At 49.1% G+C, this 22,521-nt stretch overlaps 1 protein-coding gene across 2 annotated transcripts in view; it reads left to right on the forward strand.

The window, feature by feature from the left end:
• The first annotated feature begins 15,391 nt into the window (after positions 1–15,391).
• Txnrd1 (thioredoxin reductase 1) overlaps positions 15,392–22,521 on the forward strand; it is a 38,272-nt gene continuing 31,142 nt past the window's right edge. The window contains exons 1-2 of one of the 2 annotated variants that reach the window (XM_041666549.1): positions 15,392–15,698; positions 16,730–16,850. In XM_041666549.1, the coding sequence (XP_041522483.1) occupies positions 15,604–15,698; positions 16,730–16,850 (216 nt within the window). In that variant the 5' untranslated portion in view covers positions 15,392–15,603. Of the gene's footprint in view, positions 15,699–16,729; positions 16,851–22,521 lie in introns of those variants that run through there. The other variant, XM_041666541.1, reaches the window with a different exon arrangement.

The following is a 22,521-nucleotide window of genomic DNA, read 5'->3' on the forward strand; positions in this document are numbered from 1 at the left end:
GACATGGAAAGCAGTGAAGCCAAGTTCCATGGAAGGAGCCATGCGGATCCGTTGCATGAGTCTACACTCTCAGGGCAGAACGGTTGGTGGGGGAAAATGGACAGTAGCTTCTCCACCCATGGAGCTCGTGCCTCAAGGACTCAAAGCTGATGTTAGGAAGGCAGTGGAGTGCCCAGCGCTCAGAAAATGCCAGCCTTTGGCCTCGTAGCTTGGGGAGTGAGCCTGGGCATGTACCATCTGCCTAGTCTTCAAGGGGCTAAAACAACAGAGAAGGGTCTCAGCTAGAGAAGGAAGAGATGGTGACAGTCGGGAGAGAGGAGCTTTGGTGAAATTCATTTCTTGGGGCAGGAGGAAGTAGATGTATGGCAGATCCTACAGATTCCCAACATGGGAGAGTCAGGTAACACCTGCCACGTCAGAGAGCCCCTGGCACGAGCAGCTTTCTTCCCCCTCAGTCTCCCTCGTGGTGTGAACACGGGCTGCTGTCCATGACTGTTAGTGACCCACAAACTCAAACCTGATTGGTGGTGTCTGCCATTTCTACTGCTGTGGCCTTGATTGTGTAAAAGCAGTAGTGGCAAAAATTGCTACTGTCTCAGCAAGGGAAGGGCTATCTCCTGCACTGATGGTCACAGTGTCTCAGCAAGGGAAGGGCTATCTCCTGCACTGATGGTCACGGTGTCTCAGCAAGGGAAGGGCTATCTCCTGCACTGATGGTCATGGTGTCTCAGCAAGGGAAGGGCTATCTCCTGCACTGATGGTCACGGTGTCTCAGCAAGGGAAAGGCTATCTCCTGCACTGATGGTCATGGTGTCTCAGTAAGGAAAGGGCTATCTCCTGCACTGATGGTCATGGTGTCTCAGCAAGGGAAGGGCTATCTCATGCACTGGACGCATGGTGTTCTCCACCAACATAGGGGAAGGAGGTGTTGTCATGAAATGATAAAAATTACCATTGAGACTGGAGAGCTGGCTCAGTGGTTAAGAGCACGGGCTGCTCTTGCAGGGGACCCAGGTTCCATTCCAGGCACCCATGTGATGGCCCACATCATGAGCACAATCCTCTGTGCCAGAGATTACGTGTGCCCTCCTCTAGGTCTCTAAAATGCCATCGGTGACGTAGGCGGTGAGTTCACCTTCTTATGACAAGGAAATGGAGTGTGGAGAAGCATTCCCGGGCAGGGTGGCTAGCTCTCTGGTGAGCACACTGGTACTTCCTGCTTGCTTCCTTAGCCTCCTCTGAAGGCTTCTTCAGAACCCTGCCCGCGCACCGCACTTACCTTAGGCATGGTGCTTGTGGTATTGGTGCCACGACAGGTGTTCCTGGAAGTCATGGTGGCTTTTGCAAATGGACGTTGTGTAATAGGCCATCATGCCAGCAACATCTTAGCCATGCCTGTGGATGAGCTGTCTCTCAGCTGACTGGGCGATGCTCCTAGGAGGCCCTGTGGCAGCCTGGGGTAGCTTTCTAGTCTTTGGCCTGAAGAATAAGCATCAGTTAGCATCAGTGACTGTGAACTTCCTGCTGTTGTGCACTGGCTGCCATCTTACAGCTGTCGGCGTGGAAAACCGGTTTAAATTTCAGAGTACTTGTGTGAGAGTTTGCCCAGAGTATCTGTCCAGACACTGCAAGTCGCCAGCGGGGCTCCGGTGTTCATGTCCTCAGTTCCAGCAGCGAGGAGGGGCCCAGGGCTAGGTTTCCTTTCCTTCTCAGGGACTCTCATTCTCACTGATTCCCAGCACAGCCTATGGCTGCTGGACTGAACTCTGTCTCACAGTGGAACAAGTAGATGCCAGCGGCTGAGGAACCTGTTCGCCGCTGCTGTCAAGCCCGGACCTGTCTGCTGTCCCTGTTGTCTCTACAGGGATTGCTTTTCTTAAGCAGACTCACCAGCAGACAGCCCAGCCCGGCTCTGGCTTCCCCACTAGGTTGTTTGTTCCTTCAGCAGGTGTGTTCTGGGCATCTGCTTGGTGCTGGCAGGAGAGAGGTGAAGGGGCCTGCCTCATTGGTAAGGTGGTCCTACTCTTGAGTACCTGCCTCCCCGTGCTATCTGTAAAGGCCGCAGGCTCACAGCCGAGCGTGTGGAGATGGCGGATAGGTGTTTTCTCAGGAAAAGGTAAGGGGCTAGCAATCGATGATGACAAGCAGAAACAAGTTGCAAAATATGGCATCTCCATTGAGTTAATTAATCCAAGGGTGGGGGCGGAGGAGGAAGAAGGGAGGCTCTGCCTTACAGGAAGTGAGGATTGTGTCTGTTTATAATTTTGTATTTGTGTGTGTGGGTACAGACGCGTGCACACACAGCGCCTGAGTGGTCAGAGGACATCTTTTAGAGCGCCCCTCACCTTGACTTGGCTGAGGTGCTGTCTCCCATGTTGTTTTCGCTCTTGTGAAGCTGCTCCAGGCTCGCGGCTTGAGAGCTTCCGGCGTGTTCTCCTGTCTCTGCCTCCATTCCTCTTTAGGAGTGCAGGAATAGCAGGTGCCTTTACCCACTGAGCTGTCTTGCCAGTCCCCTATAATTTTTTAAAAATAATTTTTATTATTATTTGTATGCGTATGGGTGTTTTGCCTGTATGTATGTCTGTGCTCCGTGCACATGCCCACAGAGGTCAGAAGAAGGTGTTGGGTTCCCTGCAGCTAGCGTCACAGACAGCTGTGAGCTAACACGGGAGCACTGGGAATCAAACCCGTGTCCTCTGGAAGAGCAACCAGTGCTCTTAGCCTTGAACCATCTCTTCAGCGTCCTGGTGCCCCTTTTAAAATTAAAATCTTCTAAACCGGGCGGTGGTGGCGCACGCCTTTAATCCCAGCACTCGGGAGGCAGAGGCAGGTGGATCTCTGTGAGTTCGAGGCCAGCCTGGTCTACAAGAGCTAGTTCCAGGACAGGCACCAAAGCTACAGAGAAACCCTGTCTCGAAAACAACAACAACAACAAAAACAAAACAAAAAAAAAATTAAAATCTTCTTTGAGTGTATGTGCGCTTGCACGTGTGTGTGTGTGTGTGTGTGTGTGTGTGTGTGTATGCCGTGTGTGTGTGTGTGTGTGTGTGTGCCTGCTCCTCTGGGTGTGCACCATGTGCAGTGCATGCGGGTGCCTGTCTGGGTAAGACGGTTGTCAGCTCCTGGAGCTGGAGTTCAGCAAGGCAAAAGTTCCAGTTGCAGGGCAGACAAAATGGGTGCTCAGAACTAACCCGGGTCCTCTGCAGGAGCAGCAAGTGTTCTTAGCCACGGAGAACAGACCCAGGCCCGCCTAGAGCTCTCAGTCCTGCCCCACCTTCCCAAGTGCGGAGGTTAAAGATGTGACCAGCAGCAGGTGGAGAAGGTGTCCTGTCCGGAGCAGGAGGCCAGCTGGTCACATTGCATCCACAGGTAGATCCAGAGAGCGAGCAGCAGGTAGAGTGGGGCCGTAAACCTCAGGGCTCACCCATAACGATACGCTTCCTCCACTGAGGCGCTACTTCCTAACAGCGTAGTTAGCTGGGAGCCATTCACATTCAAACCACTTGGAGCAATTAATCATACATTGTATTGGGATATTAAACTTGTACTAATATCACACATATAGTTATTGTATATATTAAGTATACTATATAATTCTTATATTAATATATAATACTTAAATATAAACATTGTCTATATATAAACAATATATAGTAACATATAATTATAATATATATTTTGGCACTGATGTGGATCACGCCTAGGGCCTTGGGCATTCTAGGTAAACTGTTTTCTATTGAGCTACTAGACAAACTGCAATGTTTTACACAGTGGTACATCTCTAGATGTGTTTGGCCATATGTTTTAGATTAAAAATGTTTATTACTGAAAGAAAGTGAGGCAGCATGCCTAGTTTATGCTGTTTTCTTTTTCATGTGACAGAATAACATCTAAGAATTAGTTTTATTTTATGTAGACTTTTGCTGTATTGAGAATTATTTCCTCCAGGGAGTGGTGGCATGCGCCTTTAATCCCAGCGCTCGGGAGGCAGAGGCAGGTGGATCTCCGTGAGCTTGAGACGAGCCGGGTCTGCGGAGAGAGTCCCAGGGCAGAGGGGCTGCTACACAGAGGGGCCTGAACCAGATTACTAGGACTGCTTTCTGCATCCGAGTCTGAACATTTCTGAGGCTTTGGAACCTTTGAACTGTGTGTCCCTAATAACCCCATTTTATCAATGACCTTCTGTGTAGTGATTAGTAGGAAATAATAACAGGCTCCTAAATATTATTGCTGTACACTTGAGAGGCGAAAGGTTGTGTTTCTAGGATTGTTGATGAGCTACAGTGCTTTCCTGTGTCCTAAGGCCTGGTCAGAATGGTGTCCTGTTCTGCTTCACTGTCTCATTATTCTTGTTCCTCGTGGAGCACTAGTCCTTGAGAGAACCCTTAAACAGTGATGGCCACGATCCCTGCTGTAAACCTGCAAGTTACTCATAGTTCAGTGAGGCCAAGGTTGCTGTCAGCAATAAGGAAAGGCTCAAGAAGTCAAATAAGTCACTCAAGGAGTTAAATAAGTCACTCAAGGAGTTAAATAAGTTGCTCAAGGAGTTAAATAAGTCACTCAAGGTTATGTACCCAGCAAGACAGCTGGGACTTGTACTGAGGAATATGCCTGCAGAGTCCAGGATCCCGTGAGTATTGGTGGGTCCTGGCCCCACAGCTCCTCTCTGTACAGTCCACACAGCTCCATGGTAGGGTCCATGGAAATAATTACTGCACTTGTTGGGGCCCTGGTTTATGCTCTTTTATTTTTGTTTATTTTCTGTTTTTGAGACAGTGTTTTACATGTAGCTGTGGCTGGCTTGGAGCTCCTGTTGTGGCCCAGGCTGGCCTGGAGCTCCATTTTGTAGCCCAGGCTAGACTAGACAGTATCTTCCTGCCTCTGCTTCTCCAATGTGTGGTCTTCTGTTACATAAATTGATGAAGAGGGGTATATATCAGTGATTACATAATTCCCATGTAGGAATTTATACATATCTTCCTCTTCTGAGCACATTTCTATCTTCTAAAAAGTACAAGGAGTGGGGCTGAAAACAATTTTCTCACAAGGACTGCTCTAAGTAGGAAATAGGAAATCTGTCTTTGTATTAAACATGTCTGGGACCCAGTGCTGAAAGGGACCAGTGTGACCCATCTCTGTCCTATGCTGAAAGGGACCAGTGTGACCCATCTCTGTCCTATGCTGAAAGGGACCAGTGTGACCCGTCTCCATCCTATGCCGAAAGGGACCAGTGTGACCCGTCTCCATCCTATGCTGAAAGGGACCAGTGTGACCCGTCTCCTTCCTATGCTGAAAGGGACCAGAGTGACCCATCCCCATTCTTTTCCGAAAGGGACCAGTGTGACCCGTCTCCTTCCTATGCTGAAAGGGACCAGTGTGACCTGTCTCTGTTCTTTTGCTTGTTTTATTTTCATGTGGTGCTGGGGGCCAAACCCAGGAGCAAAAGCAGGAAAGTGCTTTACCACAGAGGGACATCCTCAGCCATCCATCCACTGTGGTTAAATTGTTAGATCCAAATTAAGGGAATCCTGTGTATATTGTGGTAATTAATTAATGCCCCTTCTCCAGCTGTTCAGTTGTGACTTGGACAGATTTAGATTAAGGTTTTCCGAATATAAACTTTATTTAGTCGATATCCTCGTCAGTTGGTCTTGCTGGTAGATAATGCAGGCCTTCTCTTAGACGTGGGTGACTGGAGCCCTGCTCTGTTTGTGGTCATTAGTCATGGTCACCACAGTCAAGGGCTCCTGAGCTTCCATTTCCTTGTTTGCAGCGTGGAGACAGAGTGAGGGTACACATAAAACACCCACACAGTGCCTGACGCACAGTCATAGCAACAGCTGCTAGCTCAGGTGATACTGGGCACCCATAAAAATGATTCATAGAAGTTTAATAGCTTGGGAAATTTTCTACATCATAATGTTTCAAGAGAAAAGCAAAAAATTTAAATAGATTATTGTGAAATATTAAATCTCACTTTAGAAAGCAAAGGAGGGCTGGAGAGATGGCTCAGTGGTTAAAAGCACTTGCTCTTGCAGGGTACCCAGGTTCTGTTGCCAGCAGTCACATGGTGGCTCGTAACTCCAGTTCCAGAGGATCAGGTGCCCTCCTCTGACTCCTATGAGCACCAGGGACCCATGTGGTGCATATAAATATATGTAGGCAAAACATGCTTATACATAAAATAAAATAAAAACATAGAAAAAGTGTTGAAAATACTGGTGCTTGTGCTCCTGACCGTCAGTGTGTGGGGCACTGTGGAATATAGGTAATAAAACCCAGTTTCTCTTTAGAAGAAAGGTCTTACAAAATATTTTAGTTTTTACAGCTATGAGGATGCATGGATACACATGTATCTGTATGGGGTGTGTAGGTGTGAATTCAGGTGGCTAGTGGAAGCCAGGGGTGTCGGTCACCCTGGACCTCACAGGCAGTTGTGAACCCCCTGGTGTGGTGCTGGGAGACAGATCTAGTCCTCTGCAGGAGCACCTAGCCGTCTCTCCATCCACAGGAGAAAATTTTAACAGAAGACAGAATTACCATCTGGGGTGGAAGAAATGGAGGAAATCCTGGGTGTTGCTCAGATTTCTGTCAAGAAGTGTGGGTGGGCTGTGGTGTCATTCTCTCCACAGAGGGGATATGGCGAGACTTCTAAGGGACACAGTTTTGTCTTGGCCATGCTGTAGGTGTCCAAGGTAGCTATATAGGGGGCAAGTGCACCTGTCCGGGTGAGCTGGGGGTGCAGGCTTGAAAAGGCTTAGTCTGTAGATAAGGTTCAAGCTTTGGGATGGATGAATTAGAACTCTATGAAAGTCAGTGTAGTGAAACCAGAGCCTGAGTCTTCACCACATCCAGACAGTGAGGAGAACCTTCCTTTTAAGATTCCCTGTAATGGCAGGATGGTGGCGCAAGCCTTTAATCCCAGCACTAGGGAGACAAAGGCAGGCGGATCTTTTGAGTTCAAGGCCAGTCTGGTCTACAAGAGCTAGTTCCAGGATAGGCTCCAAAGCTACAGAGAAACCCTGTCTTGAAAAAAAACAAAAAACAAAACCAAAAAACAAAACAAACAAACAAAAAGATCCCCTATAGCGTAGTATAGATGGTCTGGTTGTGATTCAGCTTGGCCACAAATGACCTCACACCCCAGACAGAAATGGCTTAAAGTAGTAGAAGCCTCGGTTTCTTTCCTGAACCATCTAGACTAACACTGGAAATCCGACTTCCCGTAGCTCTCAGCATTTGTCTTCCAACTTTCTCTTTAAAGTGGCTGTCCAGAGTAGCCATCACTGGGAGCAGGGTTGGAAGAGAACATGCCCCTTCCATGTCCGACTGTTTCCTCAAAATTACACATAACCATTTGTCTAGACTTACCGGCCAAAATGTAGTCACTTAGCTGTCTACATGCCAGAGGGAGACTGAGAAACAAAATCTTTATTTTAGGCTGCTGTGTGCCCTGGTGTCCAGTTAGTGATGCTGATAACATCTTGTATTTACCTGTGGAAGGGCTCAGACTGGCTCATCTGGAAAGACAGCACAACACTTTCCATATTAGGTCATATATATGTCTCCAATTTAAGTTGCAAGTATAAGCCAGGTGCAGAGGATAGGGACAAAGATCACTTGTGCTTCAGTGTGAGACTAACTTAGGCGACACAGTGAGCCTCCTGTCTCAGAAACCGGAGCCAGAAGCCAAACAATTTACAGCAGCCATAAACGTAGGTGCTTCATAGTGTCGCTGTATGTGCCCGTGCTTTGTCTTTTGGAAAGACCGGTGACTGCACGCTGCACTGGAAGCCCAGCACCCGTCTTTGTTCTGAGAAAGACCAAATCCACTCATGATTAACTTTGAGCCCTGTCCAGTATAGCAGCAGGTAGCCCAGCGTCCCTCTCTACTGCATGGACTCAGAGCTCCTGAGAGTTTTAATGATTACGTAAACACTTTCAGTCTATAGATAGGAGGGTGGTAAAGTACTAGGTGGGCCAGCTGAGGGTCTTCTCTGTGGTGAGTGGGAAGGTTGATCTTCTGTTTTGTCTCAGTCCTGTGGAGTCATATCCACGCCCAGCAGGAGCTTTCCCACCTAGCTACCCACAGCCTGAAAAGGAAAACCGTTCTATCCTGAGCCGTGGGTCAGTCTCAGTTGAAACCAGGGCCTGTGGGCAGTCCAGCCTTCATGCTGCATGTGACCCAATAATAAACCATATATCCTTGAAACCATATGAGAATCTCCCCCCATTTTTTTTTAACATAACTTGATTGTCTAGTTCTTGAGCATGAACTTTGTAGATGACCACATCACGTTGCAGTGTTAAAAGGTTGGAGTAGCCAAGCGGCGGTGGTGCATTTCTTTAATCCCAGCACTTGGGAGGCAGAGGCAGTAAGTTCGAGGCCAGCCCAGTCTATAGAGAGAGTTCTAAGATGGGCTCCAAAGCTAATCAGAGAAACCCTGTCTCAAAATAAACAAACAAGCAAACAAACAAAAGCAGGAAACAGATGAGAGTTTGGACCGGCAGAGTGCTCGCTACCCATCTGGAGGGTCCAGGGCTCCGAGCTCAAGAGGTGACTGTGGTCTTCCATCAACTACCTGTGGTCAGCTCTCCGCAGTTTTGGCTTTTCAAGAAACTGGAGGAAGATGCTCCTTGCAGTAGCAGGTACCTCCCAGCAGGTGTATGTACTTAGTACATATATGGGGTAATAAGTGACTTGTTACTTCTTTGATGTATAGGCCCCGAAAACCAACTACCATTAGCAATCAGTGCATGACTGCCTGGCTGGGGGTGAGGGTGACTGATCCCCAGTTTTATAAGACATCTAAGAGTTTACTGGAGTGGAGCCCACGCCTCCTGGGGCTCTCAGGCTAGTATTCTCTACATTAAACCTGTTCTCTTCCAGCTGGCTGGGGTGGCACACACCAGGAACCCCAGCCATCGAGGCTAGAGTAGGGCTTGTGAGCTCAAGGCAGCAGTAGGGGCCACAGGAGAAACCCTGTCTCAAAAACAAACAAATGACCAAACAACTGTCCCCTTTCTTTTAAGACTAAAATAGGATAGTGAAAAAAATCTAAACTGAACAGCACACAGGAGTGTACTTCTGCCTGCTCTAGTAGTGTGAACACCTTAGCCTTGTATGTACGTGTAACACAAATTTCACATAGTGTTTCCACGCCTAACAGGTTGACTAAGCAAAGCATGCTTTTTCTTTCTCCCCGGGAAAGACGTGAACACTGGAAAATGGCATGCTTCAGGCTGGGGCATAGATGGGTTGGCAGAGTTCTTGCCTAGCATGCAGGAAGCCCTGGGTTTGCTGCCAGTACCACAGAAATGGCCTGGCACCTGTAGTCTCAATGCTTCCGAGGAGAAGTCAGGAGACTCAGGGTCTTCCTCAGTTATGTAGCAAGTTCAAGGCCGGTAGGGCCTACGGGAGACTTTATCTCAAGAAAACGAAATAAAATGGCGTGCTCCGTACAGACTGGGAAGGAGAGGAAAGGTGAATGTTACCCTTTAATTAGACTGCGGACAGAGTCTAGTGTAATACGCTGTTGGTAGTTTACTGTGTAGGAAATGAAAGTGTTCTAGCTTTAGACCATGTCAGGAGACCTCAGTGATGCCAGTATCGATCACCAGTCGTGTTCTTGGTCCTTCTCTATTTGCGCCTCTCATCCCACAACTGCCATATGAGGTATAGAGACGATTGCTGCTCAGCACTTTACAGAGGGGTAAACTGAGGCACGGCGACATAACAGGATTTTCCCATGGGCACACACAGCAGAAAGGCCAGACTGTAGCTTCAGGGCAGCCTGTCCCGCCACCAGAATATAGTGCTTCTCAGCAGACAGTCGCAGGAGACAATGCACTGTGGGGTTAGCCCAGAGCTCTGCGAAAGAAGAGACTAAGCCCCATTTAAAGGCAGGATCTGGGTTCGGGGGCACATCTGGGGTTGGAGCAGGGTGGAGTGTTGGCAGAGAGAGGCCTCAGCAGGCCAGGGTTACAGATGGGATTTTTTTTTTTTTGATCTTGGTTTTGCATTTGGTTTTTTGAGACAGGGTTTCTCTGTAGCTTCGGAGCCTGTCCTGGAACTAGCTCTTGTAGACCAGGCTGGCCTTGAACTCCCAGAGATCCACCTGCCTCTGCCTCCGAGTGCTGGGATTAAAGGTGTGCACCACCACTGCCCAGATACAGCTGGGATTTTATGCAGATGTCCGGTATGTTTTCACTGATGTCCCCGCTTCCCCCGAGATCAATTTCTTACAAGTGAAAGTCATCTTCTCTACAACTGTAGGAGACCCCATGACATCTGTCATGTTAAAAAAAAAATCCCCTCTGTGGAAAAGATACAATCTATATAAATTAGCTAATAATATCATTAGCTTACAGATTTCATCTTTGAGCAAGTATGTACTGAGTGGTCACTCTGCGTGTCCACTGTATTAAGTGCCAGGCATCCAGGGGTAAAAATAGTGGCTCCTGCTCACTGTGGCTGTTTACATTGAGATCAGTTTAACTTAAATAAAATAAACAGATTTGTACTCATGCAAACTGTCTTCCAAGAGCTTAGTAGTCACGTGACAGCGGGGCGGGAGAGCATCGAACGTCTCTGTCACAGCGAAAGTTCTCCTGGGCTGCGCTGCTCTAGGGAGGCTGATGTGGGTCAGATAACCCCAGAGAGTGCCAGGCGGAAAGACGGCCTGGGAGTGTGGCACATTTCACAGGACGCGGGCTTCTTGGATGGCATCCTCAAGGAAGACAGGTTTGGACTGGACGTCAGGGAAGCCTGGTGGAGAGGAAGCTCAGTAATTAAAGGATGGAGGGCAGGCTAATGACTGGGGGCGGAGGAGGTCTGGGTGAGATGAAGAGGTGGAAGGACCACGGAGGACCCGTGGGAAGGAGATAAGAGCTGGGAAGCCTCTAGTTAGACGGAACCTGGGCTTTACTTCAAAGTCCTATGCATCGTTAGTGTATGTTCAAAAGAGGCTCTGCCGTCACCTTGTTCCCTTCCCCCTTGGGACCCGCCACGTTACCCTGCCTGGGTTATTCCCGCGGTATGTCAATATGACAACACACTATACTCATCTGTTTCTTAGAGAAACAAAAATGCAAAGGACCCCAGCACTGTTGGCCCCATCCTGCGTCCTTAGGCTCCCTTCCTTGCTCCCTGCTCTTCGCTGTTTGGCTCTACTCCCCACCTCCATCTCCTTTCTGTTCCTTGTTGACCTCTGCTGAGGATTTGTCTCCCTTAGCATCTTAACCCTTAGCATCGTCTCAGCAGCACCGAATCTCTAGACCTCCCTTCCATTGGCTTCTGTTTTCTGCCTTCATCCTCCTGGCTCCTCCTCCCCGGCTGGACCCTTTTTCTGTCCCTAGCTTGGTGCCGAGGGCTCTGCCTCTGGGCCACCTTCATTTCCCCGAATATACCAACTCTCACATAGAGTGAGAATTATCTTTGTGTCAGCTTGGCCCAGCTGTGGTCGCCCACTCGTTTGACCGCGGATGTTGTTATGAAGGGATTTAAAAACGGGAGACTCAGAGGAAAGTGAGTGACCTCCCGAAATGCTTGTGGGCTTTATCCAGCGACTTCAAGAGAAAAGCCAGAGGCCCACTGAAGAGGAAGTACCCTGCCTGCAGAGTGCTACTTAAATCTCCAGCCTGTGGACCGCAGATTTGTTGGCTTTCCAGATCCCTGAGTCAGTTCATTGAGACAGGGTTTCTTGTAGCCTTGGCTGGCCTCAAACTTCAGGCAAAGGATAACCTCAAACTTGTGATCCTTTGGCCGTCACTTCCCAAACATTAGGACCACAGGCAAGTGCCCCGTTAATGGATTCTCTTCTAGCTTCCCATCCCTCGTATACTCACATGGCCCATGGATTCCCCCCCCCCCCGAAAGCCCTAGTTTTTATTTTAGTGATTTGTTTATTTATTTTTGAGACTGGGTAGTCTTGGCTGGCTTGGAACTCACTTTGTAGATCAGGCTGGCCTCAGATTCACAGATTTCTGTCTGTTTCCACCTCCTGGGTGTTGGGATTGAAGGCATGTGTCACCAGCGCCCAGCCAGTAATAGAGTATATATGTCATTTGTACTGGAGTCTCCTAATGTCTGATTTTTACTTATAGCTCTGACCTCCAGATCTATTTAGCCAGTTACCTATTGGAAATCTCTGTTTAAGGAAACAAAAAACAAACAAAAAACCCCAACAACATAGAACTCTCAAGTCGGTCTATGGATTTGTACCAAACTAACTTTTCCTCCACGCACACAGTTGCCAAGGCCCAGCATCTGGGATGGTGGATTCTTACCATTCCGTGACACCTCTCAGCCACTGTCTGCAAACCCGTGTTTGCTTTGAGCTGCTGCCTCCCAGTCCAGGCCTTTATGGCTTCTCACTTCAGCTGCCATAGCGGCTTCCACCTGGTGTCTGTGCCTCCATTTCTTCTCGGCTCCCTGCTCCTGGCTGCCTGACTGGCTTCTTCTTTGTTTCTTGTCTCCACTGCTTAGAAGGTTTGCAGCTGCTCGGGTGGTGTGTGGGCCCTTATTTCCCTTTCGTCTTGCCCCACGGGCACATTCTTAGTTCCTTACCTTCTACTTCCTTTATTCTTCAGAGTGCAGAGAGCTCTTTCATCTCCCACCTCGTCCCCCTTGCCTGGTGAAAGGAAGCAATGGCTTCTGGGAACTGTTTGTGTGATAAGAGACATGATCAGATACAGAACAATAAATTGACTATGCCCGAGGGGCATCTTTCCAGGATTGTTGAACAGAAAGGCGAGAATCGGTGAGCACACACACAGGAGCAGAAGCTTTTCTTCTACCTGGAGCCATGGCAAAGAATTTAGTAGTTTGGTGGCCATGGGGAAATAGTGGGAAATTCTGTTTTCCTAAGTAGAAACTAGGTTATGATCAGAGGGAAGGCCAATGCAGCTTAACTGTTGGAAATGCTAGAACAAAAGAAGAAAAATGGAAGTGTTACCATGGCAGCTGGGAAAATATGCCAGGGTGCAAGGACTGCTGGGAAAATATGCCAGGGTGCAAGGACTGCTGGGAAAATATGCCAGGGTGCAATGACTCCTCGGAACATATGCCAAGGTGCAAGGACTGCTGGGAAAATATGCCAGGGTGCAAGGACTGCTGGGAAAATATGCCAGGGTGCAAGGACTCCTCGGAACATATGCCAAGGTGCAAGGACTGCTGGGAACATATGCCAGGGTGCAAGGACTGCTGGGAAAATATGCCAGGGTGCAATGACTCCTCGGAACATATGCCAGGGTGCAAGGACTGCTGGGCAGGGCTGAGGACAGATTTGAGGTTTGTGATCTTGGCTTTTAAGTGGAAATCACTTTTTCTCTCCAAGTGTTTCTCCAACAGTGTTTTGCTGCCTAAGTAAGGTGCAGACTGTGTGGACAGCTAGCATTAGTAAGAGTGGGTGTTAGCTGGTTGGTGGTGGCATGCAGTGTGCGCCTTTAATCCCAGCACTGGGAAGGCAGAAGCAGGCAGATCTCTGTGAGTTCGAGGCCAGCCTGGTCTACAGAGTGAGTTCCAGGACAGCCAGGAACACAGAGAAACCCGGCCATGAAAAACCAAACCAAACCAACAAAACAAAACAACAAAAACAAGGGTGGGTCTTGACTTGACTGTGCCACTGAGAAGCTTGAACTTGATCTCAAGGGCATGGAGAAAGGCCTGAAGGGTGATTGTTCCAGCTCAGTGTCTCCCTATAGGTGGACGTTCACAGTGGAACCATTCCAGTGCAGTACGACTATGTCATCTGTCTTAGCTGAGTGGCAGTTCAGAAAACAGACAAGCGTTTACCATCATTTTCTGCGTACCTGCCTGATACCACATTCTGGAGAGGCAAGAAATCAAACAAGGGTTTACTTTCCCAAAGTTCTGAAAGATTTAGAAGATGTATAATTATTAGTAAGGTACTTGGGGCTATAAAGAGGGGAGGGAAATTAATAATGGGTGAGAATGAGGGAACCCCACCCAGAGGAGGTAACGGACTGTAGACTACCCAGGCTTTTAGGGAAGAAAGACAAGAACGCAAGAGCTCAGTCAAAGCCCATTTAAGGTGTTAGCTTAGAATGTGAACCGTGAACAGTGGTGGGAGTCCAGGAGGAGCCTCTTCCTTTAGCCTGTAACTAAATCACCAGAATAGCAGTCTCTGTATTTTCCCCCAAAGGGGAAGCCTTCCACTCACCTGTGCTTGTTTTAAGATTTGCTTATCTTAAGAGCATCGGGAAGTTGGACCAGTTTATGTGGTCTTTTCTAATAAAGCTTTTAGAAAATTCCCCTTGATCTCCCTGACGGTCCCTGTAAGGCTCTGTCAGTGTCGAGCTATTGGAATCCTACTCCCCGCATCGTTATCGGTCCAGCGATTTAGAGCCACTCTCTACCCCAGGCCATGCTCTGTCTATATTTGAGAATGAGGTGCTCGTGACCACACTGTATGGACTGTCGCTCTGTGGACTGCCCCAGAAAAGGCAAATAGAATGCGCAATGCAGAACTTGGTTGGGAGGAGCCAGGGCTAAAGCTTTTTCTGGGCATTTTCTTTTCTTTGGTCCTTACCGACGCTGTCCTGACCACTTAGGAGCTGAGAAGCAGCTGGTCACAGACCCCACACCTCAGAATCAGGGGCGGCGCTGGCTCAAGGGCTGCAGTGTGTGAGAAGTGTGTGGGGTGGGAAGTGTGGGAGAGTGTTGGGTCAGCCTGCCTGGTGTGTGCACATTATGCAAGTTTCTCACTTTCACCTTAGAAGAGCCTAGGAGGATTGTAGGAGGCCACCCTGGTACCAGGAGGTGTGGCTTCAAGCAGTTAGGAGCCAACAACCCTTTCACCTCGTTCTCTTTCCACCCTGGCATTAACCAGAGGCTTGGGTCAAATGCTTCATTCATTCATCCACCGAGCAGTCTCACTGACCTAGGGGCAGGGAGGCGCGACAGGCCATGGCCTTCTTTGGCAGATGTTGGTGGGTGGTGCCAAGGGCTAAATAAACTCTCAGTTTTCCTTAAAGTGAATAAGACAGCCCCACGGCTGACTGGGGCCAGGAGGCAGTATTGTTAGGAGAATTAGTCACCTCTTTTCAGGGTTAGTCAGGCAGAAGTAGACAGCGCTCTAAAAACCCGGGTGACCAGAGGGAATTACCAGTTTGACTAATCCAGTGCCTTAGGGCAGTGCGTCCCTAACTTCGCTGTCTACTAGTCACTTTTGGAGTTTTTAAAGCCTAGTTGCCAGGGTCACAGCCGGTACCGAGGACGTCAGATCATGTGTGTGGGTGCCAGGCGTCAATATTTCTAAAGTTCCTCATGTGACTAGGAAAGACTAGAGGGCAGCGCCTAGGGCAGAGGCCAGCTGACTCAGTTCACGCTCACTCGTAACTCGGGTCTGGTTCCCAGCATTCTTTGAATTGCAGCCGCCGCTTTGGGTCGGGGGCGGTTCTGAGCAGCAGGATGTGGTACCGTCCTATTAGGAGCTGTCACTTTGCCCGAGCCGACGGGGACAGGTTGCCAGGGCTGCACGAGGACTGGATTTTTGCTTTGTCATTCTGACACTGGCAGTTCACCCGCCTCCTAAGAGTAGGGCGTGGCTTCCTGGAGCCACTAGGAACCCGCCGCTCTTTATGCTCAGTTTGCTTCCGTCAGGCCTTGCATCCACGCGGGCAGTGCGGGACTCCGCGGCGCGAGGAGAGCTGCTGTTTGCTTCTTGCTTCTTCACGTAAGCTCTCTGTCAGGGGAACGTTGCTCCGGGGTGGTGCTTTGGAAATGTCTGGGACGGGGACATTTAATGTGTGTCCGAGAGGGCTGGGTGAAGCTCTTGGCAGGGTGCAGAGGACACAAAGCTTCAGTATCTGGGACTTGACGTCTGGTCCTTGGCAACTGGTGGCTTGCAGGCTACCAGAGGAAAAGGGTATCCTTTGCAGAGCAAGGGTATTGATTTATACATATATGACAGTGTGAGGAATATCAGTGCACATCCGTGATAATATTAAGAAATTGCGCACCTTTACAAATGGCTTCACAGGCGAAGTCCTAAGAAACTCCTTGAAATTGTCATGGTGTATGTAATGTTTTCCAAGGGCCTTGTCCTTCTTGACCCAGGCTGTTAAACAGGGTACCTGAGACTGCTACACAGCCCTTCCCTAACCTAAGAGCAGAGACTGTCCTGAGTGGGTTTGTCCTGCCTCCACTCTTGACAGGGTGCTCGAACTTGTGCAAGTTGCTTGGCTAAAGGCAGCTTAGTTTCCCTACCTGTGGAAAGACGTGGTAATACCTACATCATTATATATAGATGGCATTGTATATATATCATAAATATATAGCACTATGGCCATGTTAACTGTTGGTATTAGTACTGAATAACTATTCTTTTAAGGGATGGTATCAGTGTAGCTTTGTGCTCCGTTTTTTAATTGTCCCAGACTAAACCGAGTGAGTTCACCCCTTAGTGAAATGGGACCATCCTCCCCTGACCTCATCCAGAGTGTGGATGGACCGCAGTTTCAGATTCCAGGAACCCTGGCTGTGGCATCCTCCGGGTGCAATGTCAAAAGCCAGACCACACTGGGACGTGTTAGTGCCCTGTGGTCGCGAGGTCGGCGTGTTTAGCCGCCCTTGAGAGCTCAGCTCAGTTGTGGCGGCCCCGGTGGGTCGGAGTCCGCCGGCGGGAGTGCCCGGAGGGCGCGCGGCGTCCCGGAAGCCCCGCCCGGAGGAGGAAGGCTCACTTTGCCGCTCTGCTTTGTGCTGCAGAGGGCGGCGGGGCCTGCGCGGCGGCGGCGCGGGTGCGAGCGGAGAGAGGCGGCGAGGCCGGCGGCGAGCCGGCGGGAGGTGCGAGCGAGCGGCGGAGGGTCGCCATGGTCCAGCCCTGAAGGTAGGAGCCGCGCGCTGCGCTCCCCAGCCCCGACCCCGGATTCCCAGCCCCCGGGCCACTAGAGGCTACCGACCCACGTGCTCAGATCCCTGAACCGGGAAGCAGAGTCTAGCCTTTTCTTTTAAAGGGACCGTTCACAGGGCCCTTTGCTCGGGTGCCCCCTTCTACAGCCTGCAGCGGCAGGGTGAGTGGCCCTGGGGAAGTCTTGAGAAAAGGGTTCACCTTCCTCTTTAATTCTCAGAGGCACGGGACACCCCGGAACCCCAGGTTCCGAGAAGCAGGCAGGAATCCCTGGGTTGGATTTGTTTCCCTCAGGCATTTCTTTTTCTAGTCCAGAGTTGATATAAAGGAGTGGAGATACCCTCCAGTCTCAAGTATACCGGATATCTTTTTTTTTTTTCACTTGGGTGGAAGGGCAACGGCCCAAAGAATCACAGAAAACCACGAGGAGACACCAGGTAGTGTGTGAAGAGGGCACTGTGGAGTCTGTTTCTTTCTTCCCCGTGTGGGTCGTGGGGCTCAAACTCCAATGTCCATGCCAGGCAGCAAGTGCCTTTCCCTATGGAGTCTCTCACCAGCCCTCACCGACATATGTGGAAACCTTGCCCTCTTAGTCAACAGGAGGCCTGCTAAGTGTAAAAACATTTAGGTGGCTGTGTCGCTAAGAAGGATGCTAACGATTGATTCACGTTTTTACTTAGTCTTTGCTTGCTTCTAAAAGAAACAGGCATTTTTGAAGAGTGAATATAGGATCTGGAGCTGGACTTCAAAGACAAACGGCAGATGGACGGAAACTAATTAAGGGAGATAAAAGGCTTCTGCCTTTGGTTCAAGCAGTTGTGTTAATCAGACCTTGAGTTTGCAAGGAAAATCACACAAAGACCGTGACGCGTACCGGGGTAACCCCCCTCTGTTGTAAGTGTATGTTGAGAAGTTATAATCATTTGGTTTTTACGTGATATTATTCACGCTCTTGATTCTGACGTCGGTGGGAGCAGAAATGGCTTGACGGTGACTTGCTCCTCTGACCGTTCCAGTGTCCTGTACCCGTCACTTTCAGGCCTCTGGTGAGGATCAGGGTCATGAGCGAAGTGCTTACGCGCCATTTACCACACACACAGAGCTGGTGTGTCTCGCGCTCTCTTTGGGTCTCAATGAGTGGTGCTAAAGGCGGGAGGGGGCAGAGCAGGTGAGGCTGGGGTGATGAGGGAGGGAGAACTTTGGAAGGGCTAGGTTGGTACGCTGAGTGTTTCTAGAGGAGTCTGTGCCGATGTTTGTCCTCCCTCCCTTTGTGTGTGTATGCGTGCGCACGCACGTGTGCCAGGATTGAACAGGGCGGTAAACATTCTGGGTGAGAGCTGTAACCCCAGGGCAACATTTTAGTGTTGTCTGAAATGCTGGGGCTTGAACCCAGGGCCCTGCGCTTGCTTAGCCACCAACATTCCTAGCTCTTCGTGTTGTTGTTTCTTTTTTTGAGGCAGTCTTCCTATGTAGAGCAAGCTGGCCTTAGAGTTATGAATTTTCTCCTGTCTCTGCCTTCTTGAATGCTAGGATTACAGGTGTGTCACCAAGCCTGGCAGCGTTTCATTTTATCTTTAGGACAAAATTGCAAGAATCAGAAGTGTGTGTGTGTGTGTGTGTGTGTGTGCGTGCATGTGGCCGCACACGTGTGCCTGTGTGCACTTAGCATGGTGTGCATGTGAAGGTCAAAGAATAACTTGTGTGATTCCAGCACGAGGGCCTCGGATTGGACTCACATGGCCAGGTTTAGTGGCTGTTGCCTTTCCACACTAACCCATTTCAACAGCCCTGGCTCGGGGTTTGGAAACCACTCATGTAAATGCCTCCCTTGGTGGCACTGAGAAGAAGGAGCACAGTGGGTGAAAAGGTGCCCATTGGGGTGCAGCTGGGCATAGTTACGCCTTCAGTAGTGTGAGAGAAGAGTCGTGGAAGATTAAAATTGGCCACACGAGGCTCAGTTTCTGGATGGCAGGAATAGAAGAGGTGACAGGCAGGCTAAAGCATTGTGACAGTCATGGGAAGACGGGCCCAGTTGTTTTCGTGCTAGGGTCTCCAGCCTGCCCAATTTAGCAGCAGCCTGGACACTTTCTGAGAATGGTATGGGTTTCTTCTTGCCTGCATCACCTCACGCATCTCACTCAGGCAGGCCTCACCTTCTGAAGGCTCCTTCCCTAACCTGCCTGGGGCCCTTTTCTTGATTGCTGCTTCTTGCTGCCAGATGGCTTCCAGGATAAAGGGCTCACTTTTCAGTGCAGTGTTGTGTGCCTTCTCCAATGTGGTTTTCTTTTCATCTCTTCCTCTGCCAAGCTACTGTGGGCCCCTGGGAATGGTCATACCTGTAGTTCCCTAGATCTCCCTTCCTTACTGGTTTCTTTCCATCTCTTCCTAGATAGCCCCGCTTTGCCACGTGACTACCTACCTGTTCATTTGGCCACATTGCCTCTGTGTTTCCACAGCATCCCACATATCCTTATTTTTGGAAAAGGGGGAACCCTGCCAGAGATAATTCTCTGGTTTACTTATCAAGGGAGAGAAGTAGGCTTCCTTTGTGTGCCTGTGTTTGCAAGGGCACATGGACACTTCTTTCTAGATGAATACACATTAGTGGCAGTAACAGAGGTTTGTGTGCCGGACTCTTATGTTCTCACAACTGCCCGGTGAAGGAGCGGGTGTGATCCAGTATTCAGATAAGGAAATGAAGGCCTGCAGAGTTCCAGGAGCGTGTCCAGATCACACGGCTCCCTACCAGCCGGAGTTGGGGCTCTGCTCCCCGAGACACATGCCTGCTCCTGATCTGATTCTCGGGTTGTGAGTTGAGAGAGAGCCTGTGCAAACCCCAGTCGTCCTAACATAGTTCCAGCGCACGGTAGACCTCCATTCATTAGAGGCTTGCTGGGTGAGCCTTCATTCCACTGCGCCCACTCAGCCAGCCAGAAGGATGTTAGTCTTTGCCTGACGATGTGTCTTCCACCTGTCCTTCAGCGCTTCATATGCATTCCATAAATGAACACTTCATTCGTATACTAATCCTCTAAATATTCTTTAAGTGGCAGGGACATAAAGGTTCCCTTATGGGAGTAGTTGACATTGAAGGTTCTGGTTTCATTGAAGATGGGCTGTCAGACACGAAGCTCTGAGCTGCTCAGCACTGGTTCTCAGTAGCACATTGGGAAATAATTGAGACCTTTTGTATCTCACAGTCAGCGCGTCACGGCATGCAGGTGAGCCTTTCTCGGTCAGGAAGAAAGTGGCTGCTGTAGCTGCTGTATCAGGCACCTCTGCTGTCGCGCCAGGCTAGGCGTTAGTGTGTTATCTCTAACACAGATCTGTACAGTAGTGTGTACACTTAAACCTACTTCTGATAGTCGGGCACTGCTGGTGCACGCCTTTATCCCAACACTCAGGAGGCAGAGGCAGGCGGATCTCTGAGTTTGAGGCCAGCCGGGACAGTTCCAGGACAGCCAGGGCTACACAGAAATCCTGTCTCAAAACTGGTTAGGGCTTACAGTGCAGCTCAGAGGCCTGGCACCCGCAAGTCCTGAGTCTGATCCACAACCAAAAAATGTCTCCCAGCAAATGTTTTTCTATAATTAAAGAAATAAAAAGGCCAGCAACGGTATTTTAAGAGAGACTAGAATACCCAGCAGACTGCAAATGTGGAAACAAACACTCCTCGAGAGCAGTAAGGGGATCTGTGCACTGGGTACAGGGCCCTAGAGGGCCTGAGTTCCAGTGGTTGTGAGTCATCTGACATGGGCGCTAGGAACCAAGGGTCCTCTGGAAGAGCAAGTGCTCTTAACCTCTGAGCTCTCTCCAGCCCTCCAGAGCAGGTGAGTTTTATATGAACCCAGTTCAATTCCTCCTCACATAGGCTCACACCCAGGGTTTCACCTCTTGTGCTGGTCAGAGTGATGTTCTTCTGAAGTGTGTGGGTTGTCCCTAGTTCATACGTGTCACGGAGTATGTGTTGTTACCACAGAGGAAGGTGGACGGTCTGTATGTTCTAAAATGCTCTACTGTCTAGGCACAAGGTATTTAGTGTGACTTGGCTTGCGTTTTATCTTTTGCTTCCTGAACGCACTGCTACCTTGTGTCTGGGAATATGCAGCTTTTTAGTAGCGTGTGTGATTAGTAGGTGTGAGGCTCGGGGTTCGATCTCCAGTACTGTAAAATAATATAGTCCATTTTATTTGAAAGAATAGTTACTCAAAGTCCCTTTGCGGGCACTGGACTTCTAAAGACTTGTGAAGTTCAGGGAGTCATTCATGAGCACGCAGACCAGCCTCCTTTGACCCTGCCTTGGAACAGCTATCAGGAGTTTTGCTCTTTTTCCTCTATTTTTTTAAAGATTTTATTTATTATGCCAGGCGGTGTTGGTGCATGCCTTTAATCCCAGCACTCTGAGTTCGAGGCCAGCCTGGTCTTCAAGAGCTAGTTCTGGGACAGGCACCAAAGCTAGCTACAGAGAAACCTTGTCTGAAAAAACAAACAAAAGATTTTATTATATATACAGACTATGCAGTGTTTTGCCTGTATGGATGCCTGCATGCCAGAAGAGGGCAGCACGAGATCTCAGGCCAGTGCTCTCAGCATCCGGGCCACCTCTCCAGCCTCTCTTCAGGGTTCTAAACATCGTTTTCATTAGCTGAAATCTTAGTGGGTTTTTTTTTTTCCTTCAATTTTTAAATAGCTATTTTTTTCTTCCTACTGATTGATATTCTCTACAGTGCATTATGCTTAATGCTCATCCCAACTGACTTTTGAACCTTGAAAAGTAGTTTTCCTTTCTTGCCTTTTTTTCTTTTCTTTTCTCTTTTGAGTCAGAGTCTCAAATATCCGTAGCTGGTCTCAGACTGGCTCGGTAGCTCGAGATGACTTTAATCTGATCTTCCTGCCTCCACCCTCAAGTGCTAGGATTACAGTTGTGCATCCCAATACCCAGTGCTCAGGGTCAGGCCCAGGGCGTCTCAGTCGACCAGGACAAGTGCCCTGCGCTCTCAGCCTAAAAACATTGTTCTTTTCCTAAGACAGTGTAAAGGAAACGACGGCTTTGTGTGTAAAAGTGTCTTTGAGATGCATTGGAATTATAATAAGTACCGACTCTAGTCAAACACACTGATCGGTTATGTAATCTTAATTCTATACTTGAGTGATTATGAATTCCCGCCTCACGAACGGCGGACAGTGGTGGGTTGAAGTTTAGCTACCTGTCTCAGCTGATACCAAGTAGGGTAGATAAAGATCGGGAAGGAGGCTTTTCTTCCAGCCCATTTTTGAAGTGTAAATGTGTGTACATCTGTAACTGTTTCTGTGGATGTTCCCGTGCGTGTGCCCGTCACTGAAAAGGCCACAAGTGGTTGGATCCCTGAGGTGGAGTTACAGGCCACTGTGAGCCTCAGTCCTCTGCAAGAGCTGCAATTGCTCTTAACCTCGGAACCGCATCCCCAGCCCTTCCATTCCATCAGGAATATTTTCAAAAATTAGTATTATGGTGCATGTATCATGTGTGTGTAGGCATGGGTACCATGGTCATGTGTGGAGTTCAGAGGACAAGTTAGTATCCACTTTCGGTGGTTTGTCTTTTTTCAAGTTTTATTTTTAATGTGTGTGTGTGTGTGTGTGTGTGTGTGTGTACACACGTCCAGCTCCA

The sequence above is a fragment of the Microtus oregoni genome, unplaced genomic scaffold (assembly GCF_018167655.1).
Source record: "Microtus oregoni isolate MIOR12 unplaced genomic scaffold, Mior012 000001F_ref0000356, whole genome shotgun sequence".
In the NCBI taxonomy this organism is placed as follows: Eukaryota; Metazoa; Chordata; class Mammalia; order Rodentia; family Cricetidae; genus Microtus; species Microtus oregoni.